The following is an 18,084-nucleotide window of genomic DNA, read 5'->3' as shown; positions in this document are numbered from 1 at the left end:
GGAGGAGGAGGCGGGAAGCGGCCATGATGGCCTCGGCCTGGGCCGGCCCCATCAGCCGCCCCGGGCGGGAAGAGCGGCTCTTCCCCAGGTCTCTGCCCTCGCGTCAGGTCGGGGTCCAGGCGACCCTGGGCAGATGCGGCCTCACAGCACCCCCGGGGCCTGGAGGGGTCACTCCCGTGAGGCACGCTGCCAGCCCAGGCCTCTGCCCGCGCCTCTCCGGGCCTGTTGTGCTTCCGCAGGACACGAGCACCGCGTGGGGGTGCGTGTTCACCGCCTGCCCGGTCAGGAAAGGCAACGGGCTGGGTTGAGTTCCGCTGCTGCGAATTGTCATGAGCAGCCTCATGCTCCATCCCACTCCATGACAAGTGAGCATGTGGCTTGTGCTGGCAAAGCTCGTGTGTGGCTGAAAGACGTGAGAGGAGAGTAAAGTCACAGTTCACTGGGTTTAATACAAATTTACCCAAAGTAACAGCCCTGGGTTTTATCTAGAAGAAACTCGTATGTCCTTTACCTCTAAAAAGGAAATACTCTGTTATTTTAAATAAAGTTAGATTATACTTAAAACAGCTGCTTCCTGCTTTATCAGCAGTCACGTGCCACATGTAAGAGACGCATGGTTTTACAGATGTCTTTTTGGAAAATAAATTGATTATACAACTCAGAAAAAAAGATCCAAAGAACATTCTTGTATTTTATCTGCTTAGGCTTGCAGAGCCAAACTTGGGATAGCGTTCAACTCAGCTACCTGACAGTCCTGGCACTGGAGTAAGGAGAAAGGAGGACTGCGGTGTGGGCGTGGGTAGTTTTTTGAAATGTAGCAAAGTCGGCAACTAAAACTGGAATTACTCTGTGGTTTTGTCTGATGATAAATATGCGTTGCAACCTGTTAGATAGGAGAAGGACACTAGATGGAGCTACGTGCTCTCTGCTGAAATAAGGTGGGTGACGGACCCAGAAGGGGTGAAAGCTGCCTTGCAGAAGTTTTGGGAAACAAGACTCACCTAGAAGTGAAAATTTAAACATTTTACTAGTGTACTTGCATCAGTAAAGTGCCAGCTGTGACAGTGAAGGATCCAACCTCCTGAAGCCTTTCACTCTAGAAGACTATTAGGAGCAAGAAAAAAAAAAAAACCACTAATTCCCACAAGACCTGCTGCAGACCAACTTTTGAGTACACGCTTTGAAAAACGTTTGAGCCATATTTCATTGTATGACCTGCAGACCAAATATCCTCATTGTCACTGCTGAATACAGCCCCGCGGGTGTTTTGTAAAGAGAGGCTGTTTTGTAAAACTTAACCAAAGAACAGAGTAAGGAACTGGAAAGGTTGCTTGTATCACATTGCTGAGCAAAAAGGCACTCGGGGGCTCTGTGCCACTGAGGGTTCAACTTTGTATTAATTTGCAGAGCTTCGTGGATAATCTCTAATGAGCCTGGGTGAATCATAATTAATGCATTACACTTACATTGCCTATTCTCTCCAAAGGCTTACATGGTCTGGGATTTCTTTAATAGACCAATTTGCAATATCAGTTTTCACTTGTGGTTTGGTGTTTTGGGTTGTTTTTTTTTTTTTAATCCAGCAGGTTTACCTGATGGCAAGGCTGGACACAAAGGCTGCTAAAGCGGAGCTTTTCCAAAAGCTGGAGGTTTGAAAGTGGAAGCCGGGTGCTTAGACAGGGCCAGTCAAATCAGCACTGAAGCAGCTACTATTACAGGACAAGGACAACACGAGATTGTTCCTGGAAAACTGCTAAACCCACAGCAAATTACACAAGCGTTACAGTGGCAGTGCAGTGGAAATACAGTGATTTTTGTTTCTTAAGGAGGTGATTTTGCTTGGTCAGCATAAGAGCTAGATTTTGCTGACAGGAGTCAGAATGGATTATGGGGGCCTCCCAGGTTGTGCCAATATAAGGCAAATTTGACTTGTAAAACAGCACGCTTTGAATTTTTCAGATTGAGCAATCCTAGTGCAGTCAAAGCAGTAATTCTCCTGCAAGTAATAGTAATTCTACTAATCTAGAAGTGCTTACAGAAGTATTGCTTCTTCTGCTTCAGGGAAGCAAAGTGAACTTGATTGTTTTGAAATTCTGTAAATGGAAAGTGAGAAAAAGTTGCTAGAAATAGGTCTGGCTGGTAACGTTAAAAAATAACAGTAAGGTGAGGCTTATCTTTTCTAAAGATCTTGATTTTGATACAATGGAACATGCTGAGAAAACATCCTTAGCTGTCCAGAGATAGCAACAGGAGGCTAACTCCTTTACATTTTTAGAAAAAAAATTAAATTGGCACCTGCAGTCCCATCTGAATTATTATATCCATCATTCCTGCCACAAAATATAAGTTAGAGCACTAGGACAAGTAAAATATTAACAACAAGATTTAGAAACCTCACAAACAGCTGTCTTAATATTTAGTCTGGAATTTAAACTGTGCTCCAGTTTCATACCAAAAAAAAAAAAATTTGCAAAGTAATCGAATTTAATTTCTGCACAAAAATACCAGTCAGTAAAAATGCCCTGTTCGAGAGATGCATTCACATCTTGGAAAAAATATATCAACTTATCACTCCAGTCCCTCATCACTTTACTCTGAGGATCAGACAGCTTTGTTTTGGCACGGCGTTAAGGTGCCATGGGACAGTTCTGGGAAGAACAGCAAGTGAACCGCTGCAGGACAGAAAGCTTTAAAGCTGGAGGCTCTCTGTGATCAATTTAGTTAGACAACAGTAACTTCTTTCTCTACAGCTCCCAAAAGGAGTTAAAAATACCCTACTAACAGTTTTACTAAGGCCTACAAACAGGCTGGAGCCCTGTAAGAGCTGACGGCTGGTGGTGTCTCAGTGCAGACACACACAAAAATCCAGACTACAGTGATAAACCCAGCCTACAGCCTTAGTACTCCCTTTTCACTCCCTGGCCAGCCATGCAAGTGAGTCCTTCTGTAAAATTTAAGATGTGTGTGTCAAAGAGTGGAGATGTTTCTCAGAGCCTCACTTCCTTCCATTTAAAACTGTGTTTAAGTCCTCAACTTCTTCCTAATCCTTCCTATCTGGCCCGTGTTTCAGGGCTGCTTTGATACACCCTTAAGACAAGCGTCCACTGAATGTCTGACAATGCTGCTGTGTGTTCACCCTCAGTGGGCTGTGAATACCCTTGGGAATTTCTTTGTTGCATTACTGCACACCCACAGTCATCACAGTGGCAAAACAACACTTTCGGTTACTTTCTGAAAAAAAAAAACCAAAAAAACAAAAAGCCAAAAAAACAACTACCCTAAAAATAGTTCAAGCCTAGTCTGCATGAAATAACAAAGCATTTCAGGACGTGAGTTGTACATAGCGGCTGTATAAAGGCTCACTGGCTTTATACTGCCTTTCCCTGCCCACTTTTTCAAGTAAGGGACTTCTCAGATTTTGTGTAGCTCAAAACATTCTAACGTAACTCCAGTAACGAACCTAAAGCAGTTCTTGGCATGAGAGTGAAAACCCTTAGACATTGAGTTCGTTTGGAAAGGGACAGGTTACCGAGTTTATAGAAATATTTTTAAAACACTTGAAAATAAAAAGTAGCCTTTTTTCTCTCAAAGGATACACATTGTGGCATTAGAAACATGAAAAGTGAGCAAAGGTAAATACAATTTTGATACTTCCTGTACTGTCCATCACGGATAAAACAGACTACAAAACCTGCTTCACACAAATCATAACAAACCCAGGTCCAACCTGAGTTGTAGCTTGCATGTCCAAATTTTTCTTCCAGTCATTGCAGAACAGAAAAAGCTCAAACTCTCTTGAGCAAGCAAAGGCTCCACCAAATACAAGTGTGCATCTTTTCTTCCAAGGAATGGGCTTGGTTTATCCAGTCTCTCCATACCCAGAGCTCTGTGAGAAGGCTCGCTGCACTTCTGATGATCTGTATGTCTCCACCAGTTGATTTCAGTCATACAAAGCATGTCCAGACCTTATTTCTCCTCCCAAAGAGAGAAAGCAGGATTAATTAGACCGAAGAACAGCTCGTTGCTATTCCAAATGCAGCGTGGCTTTGCTGAGGAGTCCCAGGTCCATGTAAATAAGAATTCCACCTCTCCTCTCTCCCAGGGAGGACGAGCGTTCCCAGTTACCTGTTCTGCATGTGGATATCCACTGGTATGAAAGTCACTGTAGGATGCTGGGACAGGCTGGTGCTGTTGTGCCCCAAGGCAGGTGGCATTGCTGGTTTGGAGCTTTTGGGCTCCAGCTCCCTCTTCACTCTCATGCGTCTGTAAAGGTGAAAATGAAACCGTCACCAGAGCTGGCATGTGTTGTGGTCTCTCCCCCCATAAGTATCAGGAAGGTTCCCGCAGAAGCAGGTTACATCAAACAGCTACTTAAAAGTCAGGATTTCATCCCAAAGATACTAAATGACAAGTCAGTGCTTCTAGAAATCAAGCTCCTCTCTGGCAGCCTTGATGTACGCATCAGACCTTTCCTATGGCAACAGCAATCTCTAAAAAGAGCTTCCATCAGGCACCCTCCATCAAGAACCTCTTTCAGCTTCTTAGCAATTCAGTCACAGAACACCGACGGTGAGATCTGGGACACTTCAATCAGGCACATTATAGTTTACATTCTCCTGGAAATTTCTGACAACAAATACTGAAATGGTCTGTGAGACAGCACACCTAACAGTGACTGTGGTTCATCTCGCCTCACCTTAGTGAAGTACAGAACTTGGCCACATACCTGTTATATGTTTTCAATATGAGCAGAACCACTGTAAAAATAATAATCACTCCTACTACGATGGCAGCAACTATTGCTCCAGAACCTGGCAGGGAAGCAGAAAGGGGAAAAAAAAGTTTGATTTACAAAGTTGTCATTGTACTGTTTGAAGTTTGCTAAGTTCAAGGTCCACTTAAAAAAAAAAAAAAAAAAAAAACCAACAAAAAACCACCCCACTACTCTTCTTACTTTGATAGAGACTTTGTTCTTGAGACTTTGTGGTCACATTTACTGAGAACTGAGTGTTATTGATCAGAGGTGCAGCAGTCGTCATCTTGATTTGGCTACAGAAGGAAAAAAAAAAAAGTTCATAAAATATTAAACAAAATTTGACAGTGATAATTAGGCAACTCTCCATTAAAGACTCAGAGCCTACTAAGCGCAGGCTCACTGAACTGGGGTTCTTAATAAATTCTTGGTAAAAATCTGGCCCTGCTGAAGTCAGTGGAAATTTTGCTACAGTCTAGTCTTGAGAAATTTGCTTTAAAACTTGCACTGCCCAGTATTAATAGGATAAAATAAGATACAAACATAATAATGCACTGTTACATATATATTATTGCTATTACACAACTTTTGGATAAATATATATTTTTAATGCTTTAGGATTTTAGATTATCATTTCAGGTTGAGATTCAGATCACTGAGCAGTTAAGTGTGAAGAATTCTGTACCCAGTATTCAACAATATATCTTTAAGGAAGGGAAAAACCAGCACAGACAGGGGAAAAAACTCCTTTATAGAACAGAATTTAAAGTAGCTTCACTCATCTAACATGAAGAAGAAAAACGATTCAACCCCCTAACTTGAAGCTCCAAAAGTTACAGGACAAACAACAGCTATGCCATGACAGAAAAAGATCACAACGTGACCACGACAGAAAGTTGCTTCCAGTTCAGACCAGCGCCTCGCCCATGCCAGTGTCATCTCGGGTCTGTCACTGGAAGAGCACAAACCTCCAAGGGGATAGCTGAAAATGTGCCAGCTCCTGCATTTTGATAGGGCAAACCTGTAGATCTAGAAAGAGCAGCCTGTGTATTTACTGATTTTATAAGCATTTTCCAAATATTTTCTAAATGTGACTATTAACCTTGGCCATTAAAAGCCTCCTTCAGCCTGAGAAGGGTGGGAATACCACTGAAGCCATTTCAGCTCCCGGCTTCAGAGAGCCAATACACTCAAACTGTCCATCAAAAATTAAATTATTCTTCAACACCTGATCCTGGCATTGAGTTTCCCATTTCAGATGCTGCCCAGTACAACCAGGCAGGAGTCTGTCCTGCTCTGTTACTGGGATACTGCGGATCTATGGTACATTGGTAGTAGCTTCAATTTTACAGAGTACAAGGTGTAAAATAGCCAGAAAATTATTAAGTGGATAGAAATCAGTCAGTAATAAAAAGTGGGAATCTGAAGGCAGCCTCCCTTCCCCTCCCTCTTATCGAGGCTTTCCTAAAGGTTGCTGCAAAGTAGCATCCATCAGATAAAACACCGGTATTGGCAGGGTATGGATTTGGGAGGCAGGGAGGACGCAGCTCTGATGGCTCCTGACAGGCAGGGTGTTGTTTTGGGGCGGGGAGGCCAGTAGCTGAGTCAACACATGATGTGCATGTGGGAGGCCCCACTAATGGATTTTTGAGGAATGAGAGAGATCAGTAACCAGCAGAAAGGGAAAGGGTCGATGCCTGCCTGGGGATGAAGGATCAACACTGCAAGCTCAATTCATCAAATACTTCAATCCCCTTAAGTTAAAAAGGTTGGGTTTTTTTTTCTTTAAAAAAACAAAAATAGCTCTGTCTCAAGTTGGTAACTGGGTCATTCTTCTCTGACTGAATGATTCCTTTGTTCAGCCAAGGCCAAGTTAATTCAGCAACGTGATCACCAACTGTAGTCGTAGATCTTTCCACGCTGAAAGCAATATTTTGTGTTTGAGTTTTCCCAGCGTTATTGTATAGCGCAGCGAAAGGATTCACACACTCCTTGGAGGAACGTGGGAGAGGCACCGAAGCTCAAGTAACAGCACTGTCCCCATCTGTTTCCCCACCCATCCATCCAAAACCACGCTGGTGAAGGCTGTACCGTGGACCGGCAGAGGCTGAAGAGACTCCTGGTCTCTGCAGGCTGGGGGAAGCTGAGCCAGTGCTTTGACCAAGGACATAATTCAGAAGAAGCCACCTCCGACTTGTACTTTGTTGCTCCTGACTAGAAGAGTGCAAATTCCAGATTTACAGAAGCGTTTTTTCTCCTCCTCTAGCTACTAAAATAAAAATCCCAAATAAAGAAGGCTGAATATTTTGCTATTAAGCCATGCGATATTCATACTTACTAACCTCCATCTGGTTCAAACCACCTTGGTAATGGTGAGCTATTTGTGCATGAGTCACCTAGAACCAAAGAATTTTTATTGTCTGTGAAACTGCCTGTTTACAAAAAAGGATTCATTTATCCGACAGGGTGTGACAATCCAAGACACAATTTGAAAATCTTCTTTCTCTGCACTGTGTAGCAACTAAAGAGGTCCGAGGTGTGTGTCTTAGGCCAGGGTGGGATGTCCTACTCCTTATTTCTGTTGCTTTACCTATAGCAGGTCTTGTCTCCGTTCCTCCCCTGTGAATCTGCAGGGTTATGCCTGACCAAGCCTGTGCTGCAAGGCTCAAGGACCCAGCAAACTCCAGCGAAATCCATGGGAACCTCCCGATTTCAAGGTATTGCAGTTTGGATCCTACTCCCTTTAGTAAAACATTTGGAAAGTCAAGAGTGCTCAATAAAAGCTATATAACAGGAGAGAAGAAATGGACTTTGATACAGCAATCACAGGACATTCTTTCTTTATGACACACAGCACGCACTTCCCCCTGTGCACACACACCTGCCTGGGCTTTTGAGAGCCATGAACTCACCCGTAGTTCTCCAGGCTGGGAGTGGGGGGCACACACCGCTGGTTATTTTTGCATCCCCGTTATTACAGTGCTGGAAATGTTTCCGTAAAGTTAAACTTTGGGCACGTTTCCATTTAAAACACCTTTGCAGATACAGCGTACGGGTTGTTTTGGCAAGTGGTAGCAATGCCCCCATTGACAGAGCCTTCCTGCCTCCCCCTGCGCTGTCGAATCCCGAGCTGAATGGCCGTGCTGGGTTCTGACACGATGGGGATCAGAGCTCATCTGTCAAGCAGCTCCTGCAGCGCCGGGCAAGCACAGAGAGAGGGGTGACAGGGAACAAAGGGGTTTGTTTGAGGTTTTTTTTTTTCCCAAGAGAGTTGGACTTGGAGAGGCAACTCCCTGCCAGGGAAGGCAGGTGCTGGTTAGGAAGACACGCAAACACAGCCCTTTGCCACCTAGAAAAACGTGGGGTTTGCATCAAGCTGTGTTGCAGGCTTTTAAACCAGACATAAAATCAGCTATTGTTTGTCCAGCAGTAATATATACTAGTTTTGACCCAGAAGCTCAATTAGAGAATTAATTCATCCTCTCAACAGTTTTCACCTTATATTGTGGCAAACATAGGCTGAAAACCAGGTGATTCTCCCCTTCTTACTTATCCAGGTCTAAAGAAAAGCACTGGCTTCTGGTTCTGCTGCTCTGGGACTTGATTTCCTTCCCAAAAATTTCAACAGGGCAAGGTCTTTAAATCACAAAACCCACTAAGGAATGGGACAACAAACCCCAGCACTGGTTTGCTTGATTTCTGGTTTTCTTTCTCAGTATACGGGCCATGACAGCTGCTAGGAAGGGAATATCCTCCAGAATATTTAGAAATAGACTGGAATTGGAGCTATCCTCTTCCCTCAGGTTCTCTTGCAGATGTAAATGAACGGTGCCATGTCAGAACCATCTTAGACGATCAAAAAGCCACTGAACTGAACTGACATGAACACCAGCAGGGTGGCTGGAGCTGTGTGAGGAGCAGCAAATTGTCAGAGGTATAAAGCATTCATTCCAATAAACAAATCCCAAGCTGTCATCAAAGTAGTCAGATCCTATTAAATGAGGCGGGAAGGACTTTCTACCACGAGCAGTGGATGTCCAGAAAGCTGACTGAATCTCAGATTCGTTCTTTTGCAAGAATTCTGTACCACAGACCCATCACCATCCTTTATCCCACAAAAGAAGAGGGTGAGGAGTCAGCCACCGTCCATATCCACGCTCCCACTGCTCCGAAGGAGCTTTGTGCTAAGGCGTGTCTGTTTGAGGCTCAGCTCAAACCATCTGGGCTCAGCTCAGCCCACACATCAATCTGAGCAGCAAACTCACTCCCATCCAAGGGAGAAGTGAATCCTTCTAAGGCAGTCCAAACTTTTTCTCCCTTCCTAAAAGTAGCTGAGCTCAAGAGCAAGGATGGGGCTTGGGAGCAGTCCCCGGAGGAAGCAGATGGGTGCTTCAGCTCTGCTCCAGCCTCTGCCCGAGCGGCCTGACCATCCCTGGCTTTGCAGCAAGCTTTACCTTGTCTAATCGCAGTGAACACCGAGTGGTTTGAACCCGCGTGTTTCGTTGTTCCCCGCTGTTTTCCAGCAGCGGGGGAACCAATTCAGCATTCATGACACAGCACGGAAAGGAAACAGGCTTCTATTTAAGAGTCACAAACTCAGCTTCAGCTCCCCGCAACCTGGCAAACCATCCATCTTCGATTCAAACAGCCTCGTGGCGGCGCAGCCACGCGCTCCCCCACTCACCTTCCAGCAGCACCATGAGCCATGAGAACATCACCAGGGGCTTGAGGCAAACTAATTTCAGAAAGTAATAAAACCACAGTGTGCTTCAGTGAGACCTGAATGTGCCTGAATTTACCTTGTGAGGCTCTAAAGAGGGAGGCAGGCAGGAAACAAACCCCAAGTTCAAACCGACTAGCGGGAGCTAAGGCACAAACGTGGCCTCAGGCAAACAACCCCGCTCTGTATGGAGCCTGTGTGTTGGTACGTGTCCTGATGTCAGACCAGCACCTTTATATAAGCATTTGTCTCAGGTTCTGGCATGAGCTCTCCAGGTTTAGCTGTTGTTAAAACACATATTAAACCCATTTTGTTTCCTTGCCAAGACAGGGGAAGTTACACAAACTGCAGGCAGCTCTACTGTGCAGTAGCAGCACCAAGAAAAAAAAACAAAACAACAAACCACAGTAATTCTACCTGCGTGACTTATATCTTGAGAGAGGCTAGAAACCCTCAGCTCACACAGATGACAAGAATCAAAGTAGTGAAGACAGGTCCCCAGAAAGGAATGCCCTCATTTCGAAAGCCGTGCCTGGAAATACGAACCAGCCAGACTTTGTCGTTGACTTGCCCAGGAGCAATGTCTTAAACCAGACTGTGAACTGCAGATTTCCCAATTCTAATTTTTTTGCCTTAAAATGCTGGGCCACACACACTTCTCCTCTCCCTCTGTGCAAATGTGCTTATTCACGGGAACTACAGTAACTCCACCACCTTGAGCAAAGTGCATTCACACCACAAAGACACTGGAGATCCTTCAGGGTAGGGCTGCCTATGCAGACAAGCCATGATATGGAAGCAAAACGAGGCAGAGGTATTTTCCCACTGGTTACAGCCCAGGAACTAAGGCACAGATTAGAAGACTTGCTTAGACACTTGTGAAATACATGTCAGAACCAGGATTTGAACTTAAAAAGGAAATACCCCACCATGCCACCCCCACGCTGTTGGAGTTCCTGCAGCGCAAAGCTTGCAGCGCTCAAACGTAACGTCCAGTCAGATCACATTCAGTGGGGCCTGTCAGGTTAAGCTCAGATGCCTGTTGTTGCATTTTTTATTTTTTAAATACCCTAACTCCCCCTCTTTCACTGACAAATATTGTATTATGTGTCATCAAGAGCTTCCCACCAGCCCTGGGGACTTCCCATCCCGGACCCCGGCACACTTTACTACTTGTCTAAGTTTCCAGGCAGACTGGTGGAAGTCAGGATGCATAAAACCTGCTCCATCTAGAAATGCCAAAGGAAACTGAAACTTTAAACTAATACATCACCCAAAAGAAAATGGTCTGTACCGTGATTGTATAGTAAGGCTCTTTAAAAGACATTTATAATAAATCCTTTGGTCCAATGGTTGCATTTGCAGAAGATAGAATTACTTCATTATTTAGATCTGAAGTGGTTAATTTAAGAGGAAATGGAGTAACACTTTAAAACAAAAATGCCATTTACATGCAACACACAGATGATATATCGGATACCCAGAGAGACTTGGAAGCAATGTTGCAGCTTATTCCTGAAAGGAATACTAAAGGTTTTATTTTGTTGGCAGCTTTTAAAAATTATTATTAGAAGGTTCTTATTCTATATTTTTAACTTGCGACTGTACACACACGAGATGCTAAATTAACCAACTACAAGTAGTGTAATCAAGAGCTGGCACCTTATTATAACAAAGAGGGAAAGGTACAATACACTGCTTGGTCTTTTTTTTTTTTTTAGATTCCTTACTTTCCAACAACACAGAACTGTGTCTCAAGACTCAAAACAAAATAAGGCACAGACTGAGCACGCCAACTTCCAGGTTCATGAGGTGGTATCCAAGGCTCAGGCAGTGTCAGTAATATCTCCTGTTTGCCCCTGCAATCTGAAAAGTCTCTTCTAACAGCGTGGCATGACACGTGAGTGATCTGTACCTCCTTCAGGGCCAGAGATAGCTCACAGTTCTCTGCATGGCGTCAAGACCACCGTATATCATTTTTTTCCTCAGATGTGCTCCACCACCAGAAGGCTTTGTCCAAGCAGATATCGAGGGGTTTCTATCCCTTGGTATCTGGGCATCTTCCACTTCAATTATCACTGCACAGTTTCAATAGCTCAGAGCATGGCTGTGCATCTGGAAATCTGGGATACGTCCCCACGCAGCAAGTCCCATGCCTTCGGGAAGGCATTGGATGAACTTCTATAGAACATTTTATAGCAAATTGGTATAGATGTGCCACTGCATCCCAAAAATGCTGCTTATGTGCTAGAGGCAGCTCACATGCACACAGTTCAGCCAGGAAAATCGACATGAGGGACAGCAATTGATAGCACAGAACAAAGCCTGAGGCTGATTCCCAGCTCATCTGGACTCAGCAGGAGCTGGAAGCCCCTTTTGTGTGCAGAGATATTGGCAGAACCATTTTCTGAAGCAGCAGGTCCCACCGGTGCCTGGCAGCATAATTAACCGCTGATTTGGGAACGAAAAATGCAGTCTGGTGGATTACAAACCTCCCCAGAGCAATGGGCGAAGAACATCCACCCGCGCTCATGCACTTAGAACACGATGAGTGTTGCAGCAGGTGCAAAGCATCACAGCAGCCTTGAGCCCACACGGACTCCCCAAACACGGCACAGTCCGGGCTCTTTGCTTGCAATAAGGTGGCTCTACGCACTGGGAAGGTCCTAGAGACTGTGCGTGTTCCTGGGAGCACTCAGGTGTGGGGTGTAGGAGGGAAGAATGTGTAATTAGCAGTTAAATATTACCCAGAAAAAAACTGTTTCAGAAAGAAGGAAAATGCCTCCAGGTACCTTCCATGAATCTTTAGGAATGAGTCATGAGGGAGGGTGAATGAGACTCAAGGTGACAAATTTCAGAAACCATCAATGTGTGCACTCAAGTGGAAAGCAAGAAGATTAATCTGAGCTGAACCCTCAGTTAGAGCCTGGCAGTGGCATCGTGTCACGCACCCCTCAAACCACAACACCCAACAATTCACCTCCGCTGTTCAAGGAAGTCCCAGCAAAGAGCACGTTGGTGGCAAATTTGGAGGATCTGGACAAATAAACCACAAAAAAAGCAGCTCGAGGATGGTCTGCTTCTGTTCTTGCAGCGGCAAGTCAACCCTGCTTCGTGCACATAATGCTCTAGAAAAAGTTACGCAGCACTCATTTCAGCTCTTCAGCAGTCTCTCTGGAAAATTCCCTACAGCTTTTCAGATTCCTAGAAATGAGAGTTTAAAAAAAACCCCATTGCAGATTCAGCAGTGTTTTTGCACAAATGCTTATCCAGCTCTGTACCTTGCTGGATCTGCCGTTTACTGAAAGGCTGGAGCAGTTCAGGAGATTACACTGTTGTAGAAATCGATTCTCCATTGGGGCAGCTGCTTTACTCCAGGCACAACCCACAAATGCTCCAAAGCAGGAGAGAGGGGATTAGGACTGAAATTCTGAGTGTGGGAAGTGCAGCATTAACCCTTTTATTTAAACGTCAGAAACAGGCATCTGTCTGAAAGACCCATATTAAATGGAAGATCCCAAATAAGAAATGAAGAGGGAAAAAACCCAAACAAAACCCAAGGGACTACGGTATGGCAAAGGAATCACAGCTCAGAAGAGACTGGTTTCATTTAGGGCCAAAGTTTTCAATAAATCTAAATGGAGTATGTAACTACAATCACTTTGAGAAAGAAAATGTCCCATCACTTCCAGATCAACCCCCGGATTTCTGGGATCTAACTGAATTGGTCTGAATCTGCATTCCTGCTCTGCAGTGCTTTTCTGCAAGCTCCCTGTAGCTCCAGATCTCCTCAGCAAAGACAAGGCAAAGACTGCTTGGGAAAGAAAAAAAAGGAACCAGCAATAGAAAGCAGAGCAGCATTGCTCTGTTAGTTCAGAGCTGGATAAACCCATCTCACTGTGATCTCAGACCTCTGAAACACCACCGCTCCGGCCAGCTGAACTGCTCTGGGAGACAAAACATTTCTCTTTGCTCATTGAAACGTGTCAAAAAAATAGATATTGCAGCTACGCTCTCCTACAAGCTGGAGCCTCCATCAAGCCGGGGACATGGTCCAGATGTCAGGAGCCTTGTCACTGCTCGGTATCTGGAGCCAGGCTTGGCGCTTGTTCACAGTGTGACCAGGCAGAACAGGAACATGCGGGAGGCCCTTACACAGCCTGCAGGAATCTGGAGAACCCAGAGACGGGAGGAAATGGCAGGCGAGAGGAGCCAGAACGGTGCGAGGACCGGCTTGGAAATCCTGGGAACAAGTGGAACAGTGCAGCCTCTGCCTCCGCGAGCTGGGGCCCGGCGGATGCTCAGCCAGGCAGCACTGCCAGCACCTTCGGGACAGAAAGCTTCTGCCATTTTCTTTTACAGAGGCTAGGCAGCAGAGGCAGATTTCAACACCCTTTTTAAAACAGGGCAGAGGATGGAGATGTGCTGCTTGTTTGCTGAGCAGATGGAGTCCGACATAGCCTCCTCTTAGCCAGAGACTGAGAGCAGGGCAGACAGGCATTTAACAAACACGCTGAAATACCTTCCCTCTGACGGAGACATGAAATAAGCCTGGAGAGAAGGCTCATAGGAAGGGAGAAACGTGTTCAGACATTCTCACAGAGCAGTTCAAGAGTTTTCTCCCCAAGCAGGGCTGAGAGCTCAGCATCCCCCACCAGCCCTGGCAGTGCCCTGCCTGCAGTGGGAAGCCCGTCCCCTCCCCTGGGGACCCGGCTCCCCCAGCCACGTTGCCTGGCTCTCATTTACTTGCCACTGCAAAGCACTGCAGGCCAGATACGACACAGCCCAGTTCTCACAGGCAATTCAAGAGAAGAGGAACTCGACGGCCCATTTTGTGTTACTGGAACAGGACCGCTAGAAACCACAAAAACAATGTCAAAGTGTCGTATCCAGCTGGAGAGCAGCATGAAATGAATTAACATCAGTAGCACTGGGCAGATCTGGGCTCCTACTGTGGCATTGCAGATCATGAATCAGATCTAATTCCAAAGTTTCACAGAGTTCAGGGAGTTTTTATGTCCTGTCTGGCCAGCTCACACCCCGTCCCTGTAAAGGGTTGCCCAAGTTACATGTGTGCAGCCAAGCAGCTTTCTGTGGTGGTTCTGACAACAAATGACAAGAATTAGTTTTTTTAGACACCAAAACTTATTTGTATAACCATATTGTATACACCTGGGTGTCAGTGACCTCTCGTGAAGAGCACAGCCCAAAGAGAAGAGGGGAAACCCAGCAAAAACATCTTGTATTTTGCCTAGATATAAAGGAAACTTGCCTTACAAAACAAAGAACTGCTAAAATACTGTCAGCCACTTGTGACAAGAGAAGGAAAAAGGAGTTACCTGGAGCAAATTAAGACTCATAAGGACAATAACAATCAAAAAAAAAGGAGACATACAAGCCAAATGCATTGAAATCTATAGCCTACCCTCCACCTTCCTTCCCAGCCAAGCCAAACCACAGCTGGAGTCCAGTGTCGTTTGTGAATGATTTGCTTAAACTAGAACTGGCTTCCCAGACCAGAAAACCACTTCTTCCAGTTCCAGCTACCATCACACACCTCCCGGGCCAGTCCCTTCTGTTCTCTGAACTCTTCGTTGCCTGTGGGCAAGTCACTTATCCAATGGCATGTAGGTGCCAGCCACAAACCCCAGGAGGAAGGCGATCCCAGAAGTGCCTTCAGGCACCCCTCTCGGAGCCGGGGAGATGGCGACAGCTACTTCTGGATTTACCTGACACCGAGATTCCCATGGGACAGAGCTCACACCACAACCCACAGTGGGCTGGCTTGAGTTCACACCCTGAGCTGCCTTTCACGTCAGAGAACAGCTCTCCATATTTATCAGCACAAACCGTAGCGTGTGAATCAACACAGCTCCTGTTTGCTGGCAGACAGATGCTCGTTTTTCTTTTCTAAAGACAAATACATTTGCTAGGTTAAGAGTTTTGAGGCTTCCATTACAGACTAATAAGTAAATAGGAAACTTTGTCTTTCCAAGTTAATTATTTGGGTTTCTCCTCTGCCCCCAGCAGAAGCACAGAACACAAGGGTGCGGCGCTCTGGATCAGCACAGCAGATGATGGGCTGCCCACATCCCCCAGTGCTGCTGGGATAATCCACGGGCTCATGTACCCTCTCCTCAGCCTGAGCACTCCAAATCCCACCAAAAAGCACCTTCTCTGCAAGCCCACAGCTGAGTGGTTAAGTGCTGTCGTTACATGGGATGAATTTAGGTGTGTGTTTGGTCCAGGGGGTTGTCTCCATCCAAATGGGAGGATGCGATGAAGGGCAGAGCCCCTCTCTCCTCTGCCCATCTGCCCAGCACTTGAGGTAACTGCCCCATCAACCTCGTATCTGGGCAGGGGGATCCCCAACTGGTAACTGGCCCTGAGCAGCCGACGATGAGGAAGCACCATGACTCCAGGGCCCCTGGAATTAGGTTATAACTTTGTTGCTCCATGGAGGTGGCTGTGAAAACATTAAACTATGTGTGTCAGTGGGAAACTGGATGACTCAGACATCCCAGCAGCTTTTTTTCTTGCCTTCCTCCTCTGTGATCTCCATTCATGCCTTATATCATCTCTCCAAGAGGCCTAACGAACACTATAGGTTCTGGCTGCATTTCCTGATTTCTGTGACTCTCAATAAAAGCGGCACAGTCATCCCCGCCACATTTTTTTCCTCTCCCACATGCCCAACAATAGGCCAGGTCAAGGCTCACTCGCCAGCCCCGACCAAACCCCCTCCCAACATAGCTGCTCTTCAGCGCCGCTGATCCCAGCCTGGCACAAGGGCATGAGAACCCAGCATGTGAGACAGCACCCCAGGGAGCAGGGGCTGCTTTGGGCAGATGCCAGCACCCCGCAGGGCGCTCAGCACTGATGGATTTACCCCATGAGCGCAGCAGCTGCTGATCCAAGACCACTGTAGGCATCTGGGGCATCACTCACAGGCTTCTCCAGCTCCTTTGTGCACTAAATCCTGACTGATTCACTGTTTATTGCCATAAGTGAGGAGAAGAATTTAGTGCAAGTAATAAAAGTCATGCTTGCAGTAGCAGGGGACAGATAGGAGCAGGGCTGGACAGGAAACCTTCATGAATTACTGCCAGCAAGGGAGCCAAGTCTACTGCCAGTCATGGATTGGAGTTTTAGGACTGTTGTCCCCTGCCTGCAGCTCAGCATGTAGTACAACATGCTCCCCAGCTACTGGGCTGGATCTTCTGCAACTGAAACTGTTCCTCTACCAGAAAAATGCAAAGCTCAACACTGTTGTAAGAACCTCTGCAAGATTCATATCCTCCTTTTTTTCCTGTATTAAAAACCAGAGAGCGAATTCCGTATGCAATACAGAAATGCAACTCCGCTTTGCCAACAGCTGGATAAAAGCAGTTGCAAAGATTTCTTCAAGTACTGCATATGCAAACTTGTGGAATCGATGAGGCACATCCCCCTCTTCCAAGAACGCTGCAGACAAACCCGTAGGCAGCACAATCCTTCACACTTACACCCCATCCTCCATCAGAACCGTTCAAAGTTCTTGGCAAACCCTCCGTGTCTAAACCTGGCATCCACAACCCTGTCCACACAGCAAGACCATGGTTTTTTTTTACAGGGCCACGAAGTCACACCGATTACCCCACTGACTTTGTCTTGGTTCCTAATCTCCACATCAAACCCTCCTGCCCAAACACTCCAGCCAGCACCACCTATCACATTAGTGAAATTTGTTTACAAAATACTATGCTTCCTTTAGCAAGGACTTCCTGGGGCATTAAGTACATTAATTACCACGAAAAACCAGAAATCGCAGTTCAAACCTGTCAGCAACATCAGCATGTTCCCAAAATAATGAAAGCAGTGTAGTTTTGTTTCTGTGCTGGAGACACTCAGCGAACTGTAACACAAGGCTCTCCAAGCTTTCTAGTTCTTTTCATGTTAAATATTAGTCTGCCAGCCCTTTCTAGCGCTCGGCTCAGCAGATTTAAAAAACAACAAAAAAAACCCCAAACCACCAACAAAACCTTATTGATAGCGCTGTGGTTGAGTAAGTCAGGACAAGAGATTGAGCGTATCCCGAGCGATGAAAGGACACTGCTATAGCGAGAGAAGAATCCCTCAACAGACGGGCAAGCTTTTCTCAGGGGAGGAAACAACTTGCCAGATCAGTTCCAGTCCCTGTACCTTAAAGGTTTCCAATTAATGAAACAACTGCTAAAGCACCAGTTTAGCAGAAAATCGTGCGAGGACATCTGCTCTGCGTTTCTTTCTGGTTTCGAGTTACCGATAAAGAGCTTTGCTGCCCATAGAGGCATTTACTGTGGGGAACACACTCACTTGCACGTAAACCCGGAGTAACCCCACTGAAACGACCATTTACAGCCGTTTCACCGGCAGCGGGAAGTAGCTTAGAGCTTTAGAGCAGAAAAGTTAAATTTACATCCATTCAGAATATCGACGCGTACCCAAGCTTTTACCCGCCCGGTACTCACGGGAGGATGCTGCAGGCTTCAGGAGCTCATCCCCGGGCCCCGTTTTCCCGCAGAGGAGGCGGACACCGGCTCCCCCCTCCTCCCTCCTCCTCCTCCTCCTCCTCCCCGCCGGGACCGGAGCC

At 46.0% G+C, this 18,084-nt stretch overlaps 1 protein-coding gene across 4 annotated transcripts; it reads right to left on the bottom strand.

Moving 5' to 3' along the window:
- Positions 1 to 3,509: 3,509 nt before the first annotated feature.
- Positions 3,510 to 18,084, bottom strand: NCMAP (non-compact myelin associated protein). 4 transcript variants are annotated; one of them, XM_026863188.1, is made up of 5 exons: positions 17,963 to 18,084; positions 4,955 to 5,049; positions 4,727 to 4,811; positions 4,126 to 4,263; positions 3,510 to 3,978 (listed from the first exon to the last, which is right to left on the bottom strand). In XM_026863188.1, exons 2-5 carry the CDS (start codon positions 5,037 to 5,039, stop codon positions 3,945 to 3,947), a joined length of 342 nt encoding a protein of 113 aa, XP_026718989.1. In that variant the 5' UTR covers positions 5,040 to 5,049; positions 17,963 to 18,084; the 3' UTR covers positions 3,510 to 3,944. The 4 variants fall into 4 exon arrangements, with proteins under 4 accessions (XP_026718989.1, XP_026718991.1, XP_026718990.1 ...); XM_026863190.1 differs by having other exon boundaries at positions 3,510 to 3,975; XM_026863189.1 differs by having other exon boundaries at positions 17,936 to 18,078.

The sequence above is a fragment of the Athene cunicularia genome (genome assembly GCF_003259725.1).
Source record: "Athene cunicularia isolate RWA chromosome 23 unlocalized genomic scaffold, athCun1 chr23_part1, whole genome shotgun sequence".
In the NCBI taxonomy this organism is placed as follows: Eukaryota; Metazoa; Chordata; class Aves; order Strigiformes; family Strigidae; genus Athene; species Athene cunicularia.
This window is presented reverse-complemented; position numbering and strand designations above follow the sequence as displayed.